The sequence below is a fragment of the Genypterus blacodes genome, unplaced genomic scaffold (assembly GCF_046128005.1).
Source record: "Genypterus blacodes isolate CSIRO-AG114 ecotype Tasmania unplaced genomic scaffold, CSIRO-AGI_Gbla_v1 ptg000067l_1, whole genome shotgun sequence".
NCBI lineage: Eukaryota > Metazoa > Chordata > Actinopteri > Ophidiiformes > Ophidiidae > Genypterus > Genypterus blacodes.
The window spans coordinates 7,016,288-7,022,462 of NW_027466879.1; the positions used below are offsets into that span (position 1 = coordinate 7,016,288).

The 6,175-nt window shown below is 37.4% G+C and overlaps 1 protein-coding gene across 1 annotated transcript; it reads right to left on the bottom strand.

The window, feature by feature from the left end:
* Positions 1–2,754: 2,754 nt before the first annotated feature.
* guca1g (guanylate cyclase activator 1g) lies at positions 2,755–3,768 on the bottom strand. The gene is made up of 4 exons (XM_076155615.1): positions 3,571–3,768; positions 3,306–3,455; positions 2,994–3,093; positions 2,755–2,876 (listed from the first exon to the last, which is right to left on the bottom strand). Exons 1-4 carry the CDS (start codon positions 3,766–3,768, stop codon positions 2,755–2,757), a joined length of 570 nt encoding a protein of 189 aa, XP_076011730.1.
* Between the last annotated feature and the right edge of the window lie 2,407 nt (positions 3,769–6,175).

The following is a 6,175-nucleotide window of genomic DNA, read 5'->3' on the forward strand; positions in this document are numbered from 1 at the left end:
AGCAAAACCTGCTAGTCATTTCCGCTTTAGTCAAACTGCCTCGTAATTCTACGCCACAGGTTTCAAATAATCGATCCAGTAACTTTGTATCACCCACTGATAAAAATCAGATGTAACTAGCATGAAGAAGATATATGTTCTCTTTTAGACCTTTTATGATGCTTCGCTAGTATTACATTTTACACAACACAGAAATGTAAACCTTTGTATTGTAATTAAACGGATAATGATGACTGCTTGCAACCGGAAATCATTGCTTCATAATAAACATACTAAATAATATACTTATTATTAAAAAACGTGGTCAAAGTTGAGCCACTATAACACACATACATACACAACACAAATCAAGATTGATCTCTTAGATTAGATGGCCAAGACACTTTATAACCATGTAAACATTACATCTATATGTATCAAAAACAGGAGAGAATACTTGTTTATGGTTAAGGTGATCTGTTACTTTCCATTTAAGGGATTATTGGGGTATTAGGGTAGTTAGTCTAATTAATGAAACCATGAAGCTGCATGTAGATCACAAGTTTACAACACTGTTTTTCACATACACTGTATGATTCAGTGTCAGTGCATGTACTGTGAATGTTTTCACTTGGAGACTTTAGGTGACTTTCTACTCCATGGTCTTCCTACAGTATTCTTAGGGTTAAATCAGTTTGCCATCAAATAAATTTGCTAGTGCCTAGATTGTTCACATGTACAAATAATATCTATAGAAATGAGCACTCAAGCCACACAAACCAGGTCTGACGTTGCGCAGTCACAAATACCCAGATCAGTGTATTCATGCATACTTACACACCCTACAGGTAGGGAGAGAGCTGTCTTCACACAAATGACTGTAAATGTAAGCAATGGTCATTCTGGAGAGAACAGCAACACAATTCATCGTCATGAATGTGACTCGTACATTCTCAGACCTCCTGCCCGCCGCCAACTTCACCGAGCTTACGACAACACTGAAGTCTGACTTTCTAAGATGGAACAGCTTACCGCTCTCCTTAATTGGGAAAATAAATGTGATCAAAATGAATGTTTTGCTGAGATTTCTTTACCTGTTTTAATCTTTTCCTCTATTCTTACTTAAACATTTCTTTGACTCTTTAGATCGGACAAAATGATCAGCGCCTTCATTTGGGGTGCAAAGCCTCCAAGGATCTGCACATCACTCAATCACTCACATCAATCCTATTACTGGGCAATTCATATCAATAAATTACGCTTGTGGGTTGACTCTCCCAATCTAGCCTGTTGCAGGCTGGAAGCCCAATCCTGCTCCAACTCCACAGCTGCCCTGATCTGCAAACCAATTATTTAAGTACTTCCAAATCAGACAGTTTTCCTCCAACAATTTCCAAAATTTCCCTTCCCCTCCCTCTCAACTTATGTGGGAATAATTGCTTTTGTTCAGGACACCACTAAGAGGGACCATCTCTGAGATCTTATTATTTTTCTTGAACTTGAGAGAATCAAGTACACTATGAGGGCACACATTTATAAGTTCTATCTATCTTTCGTATTTTACAGACCTACAGTGACTGAAAACCTGAGCACCAGTTTCTTAATCGCAGGCGGGCCAGGATGGGGTTGTGTGAATGTGGGGTTGTGTGACTGCTGGGGTGGGTCGGGTCTTTGGGTGGGATTTCTTCCCTTTTTGTTTTTCTCCTCCCTGCCTCCTCATGTGACCCCCTCTCTTTTTTCTCCTCTTTTTTCTCTTTTTCTCCCACCACAGCCTATAATGCGATCTGTAGCCGCCTGCAATGCTGTATGACATCTTCCTGTGATAACTGTACCTACGAGATCATCGAACCAACAACACCGATGTCATCTAGGGCTCTGCATCTACACTACTGCATGTCATGTCAAATGCTTTCTTCAATAAAAATATACATCATTCTGGACACCTGCATGCTTGCATGAGCTACAGTGGATGTGACCAAACCTCTCAATGTAAAAAAGACTATTGCAATATTAGATATTATTATTATTAGATATTAGATATTGATAAGAGGAAGAAGAAGAAGCAGAAGAATGAAATAACTGGAATTATCTTCATCATTGGTCATTTTGATTATCTAGCAATTTTCTTGAATTAATGTTTACACATCTAACCACATTTTAATAATTTTTGAGACAGGGGCAATCAATACTTGTATGACGGCTTGTGTCAATGATTTAGTTCCAATCCAGAAATGTGTTTTAAAGATTTATTGTCCATTTCAAAGCACCCGTACTTGAAATCAATGCCAGGTAAGGTGGAAGTGGATGCTTTGACATTTACGGTGAACTATTCAGAATATGCAGTCAGAAAATGTGGGAACCCAAGACACACTCCTCTCTCCATTGTCTGGCAGCAGGGGAACAGGTATAACAGGTAACAGAATAAACACACAATGATGACTGGCAGTTCAGCCCACGTGACAGGATACCAAACGTCATGGAAGAGATGATCAATAAACAAACATAACAAATTATAAACACGGCTCCTACAAGCTAAAGGTCATATGCACACAACATTCTCACACAAGGTAGAGATTGAATGTGAGAGGCTTTACCTCCAAAACCCCCACCTGATGAAATAAAAGGAATGGGAAAGTTGGATCTGCAAGCAACAGGAATGATCAATCAGATTGTCCTGTATCATATCTTGGTCTATCCAAACTTGAATAAGGATAAATGAGCTAATGCAGCTTTTCCCATGAAGCAGTCACAAAATACATTCTGCTCATGAGGAGGTCATGAATTCTTCTCCTGTTGTCCAATGAACCAATCACAGGGGCCAATGTCCAGTTTGAGCTGCTCCATGACCCAGGGGTCTTTTTCAGCCCCCTCGATAAATTCCTCCAAAGAAATTTGACCTGGAAAAATCAGAAGCGGAAGGAATGATACAAGTGCACATACAGTCTCTGATCAAACACACTTAAAGGTTCTCAGCATATGAACTAGAAGTAGAGCGACAGCATAACACTACTTACTGTCGTTGTTCTTGTCCACCAGTTCAAATATTCTATCGCAGATGTCATCAATATTCCCTGTGAAACACGGATGGTTGTGCTTCTTTATGTGAGCGATGATCTAAATAGAAGAAAACAGACAAATTGCTATAGATACTGTTGCATTCTTTCTCACAGTTATAGTATGATGGGTGTTTGTAAACAAATCAAAATATTGTGAGTTTCTCAATCATTGTCATGCATGCAGTACAACTTCTACACTTCTACATAATCAGTGAAGATGTAGCTGAAATATGTAATTCTTAATTGTACATGTAATATCAGGATACTTGCTTTGACAATGTGCTTCACTTCCTTTCTGTCCAAACAGCCGTTTCCATCCCTGTCATATACTTTAAAAGACCATTTCAATTTGTCCTCCAGCTTTCCACGAAGAACAAGGTGTAGTGCTGCCACATACTCCATGAAGTCTATTTTCCCATCCTAAGAAGAAAACATGAGGGTGAAACATCCGTCGATCATCTCACCTCCCACCACTGAGAGGCCTGACACAAGATGAAATCAGTCTACTAATATTCTAACAACTCTTTTGTAGTACCTTATTCGTATCAAAGGACCTGAAGACATTTTCCATATATGCAGACTCTTCTTCACTGGACCTGCTGGTAACTCCAAAGATTTTCTTAAATTCGTGTAGGTGTAGATTTCCACTCGGACATTCACTTGCAAACTTGCGATAGAGCTCCTGAATGTCATGAAGAGTCACTTCCCTATCGGTGCTCTGTGATTGACCCATATTTAAGAGTCAAGTAAAACTAAAACAAAAACAAAGATTAAAAAAGGCAATGAGCTAATAAAACATCAATAATTAGCATAGAAGCTCTAGCTTTTGTTGCAAATCCATGGCATCGACCTCAAGATTAAGGCAATTTCAAAAATGCTGATGGAAAAATCCAAACGACTTGTTTCTTCCGATCCCAGTTGACAGTGTTTTTTCTCCCGTACAATGTTAATATTTCCAAAAAAAATCAGACCTTTCACATCCAAAACACTCTGGAAAAACAGTCTCATTGCTGAGTGCTGAGATATGTATAAGCTAAAGCTCCTTTAGTGTTTTTGACAGAAGTGGAGAGGGGATTGTACCAAGAGGTCAAGTGGATACCACCAAGCTCTGAGGAAGATTACATGACGTCAAATCCCCTCCAGAGACATGTTACCTCAACTAACCTGACATTTAAGTAAAAACAATAAAGCACTGCTCTTTTCTATTTTGTTATTGTCAAACTTATTAAAACCACAGAGGAACGAGATTCAAACGATCTATTTTTTATTCATCCTCTCATCCCAATGGTTATGGTCAGATTTAACTAATAGTGCAAAACTGTAATAATGCTTCTCTGGAGTGAATGTTAACTATTCTGATCTTTGTATCTTTTCTTTCATCTTGCATTTTAATATGTGGCTCAGTGGTGCTCTGGACACTTCACAGGGGTCCATGAGGACGTTTGTTTGCCCCACAAACGTCAATAGTTGTTGTTATTCAAAAGCCCATTGTTGCCTTCTAATGGCACAGAATGGTAACACCACGAACAGCAAAATAGGAATAAGGAAAAGAAAAGAACAGTGAAGGGATGAAAGATGTGTAATTTCTTACTTCTTTCTTCTAAGTAAGAAAGGGAATTTGTGTAAAATAAGCATTTTTATTTATCTAAAATGTGTATAATTTTTGACATTTAGTCAAATTTAGTACAATTTAGTAAAGAAATTGCCAGTTTAAGCAATTTCTTCTGTAAATGGGACGTTTTTCAATGTTGACAAAACAAAATACAGCACTAGCAGACATCACTTTTGTTAAAGGTGACAATTAATAAAATAAAGCAAACAAATGAAACTAATTAGTAATTAACATTTACCTTCACATACATATACGTATTTAGATAATGCATTGTTCCATGTTTAAGTAGTAGTGATGGATATAAATTAACGGTGACTTGTGCTGGGTACAACGTGTAACTGTTGGAATATGGAGCTAATATGGTCGCTTCAAGAATAGATCTGACCATCCTCCTCCTTATTACCGCCCATCCTTAACACCCTAAGCACTAAGCCTGGAGCCACTGGAGCAGTATTATAATCTGGTCTGAGAGCATTTGTAGGTAATGACCTGGTGATCTTCTTCTTTTCTTTGTATGAAACATCAAAACAACATTTTTTTTAATGACAATTAGACAAACATATATTAATAAACAATATTAATGTTTCTGAAATAGCTGTTTTCTGTCCTTCGTACCCTTATGATGTGCTTCAACTCACATCTGTCCAAAATGCCTTTTCCATCCTTCCATCATACATCTTGAGGGACCATTTCAACCTATCTTCAAGATTCCTCCTTAAGACCATATGAAGTGGAGCTACATCCAATAAATGATGCGCATTTGGACAATCAGACTCAACGAATACATTTCACAGTAAAAAGTTTTATTGCTACTTGTCTTAAAGTTAATTTAAAAAACAACATTTCTGCTCAAAACAAAGGATAGCAGCATTTCAAATAAAATAACAACCATCTTTAGCTCTCAGAGATCATGGCAGGACAATTCTGTCTGACAAAGTGCTCATTGTTAGTCCTGTTGCTAAGTTATACATACTTTGTAATTATTAACATAAAATCAGATTTTAGCATTAATCTGCATGCTAGAATAAAAACGGTTAAACATTAGATATGCTTCATTTTGTACAAAGGAATATCGTCTGCTATGCTTTTATATCATTTTATACTTTTATAGGGCATGCTTTCAACATTAAATACAGTTATAATTAGTACCTTAAAATAAAGTACCACAATGAGTGAAGCCAAGTCACTTTAAATCTGTAGTGGAGAGGGAAACATAAAATCTGGACAAAATGTAGTACAAAAATAAACATTGGCTTCTTGGCATTGAGAAAAAATATTCAAGCATTTCTAGAAAATAACATGTAGGATCAAATGGCATTATTTTGGTCACGGTCAACAGGAGCATCCTCGATCAGTTTCACACACTACTTACTGTGCACACTTGCATCATTTACGTACAAACACACACTTCACAACACACTTGTACAGGCAGCTTGAGGAAAGGATCTCAGAGAATTAATAAATGATTCAGCATTGTAGACACACTGGCGCAGCAGCAACTCAAATGCACGTCATCTCTGTTTTTGGT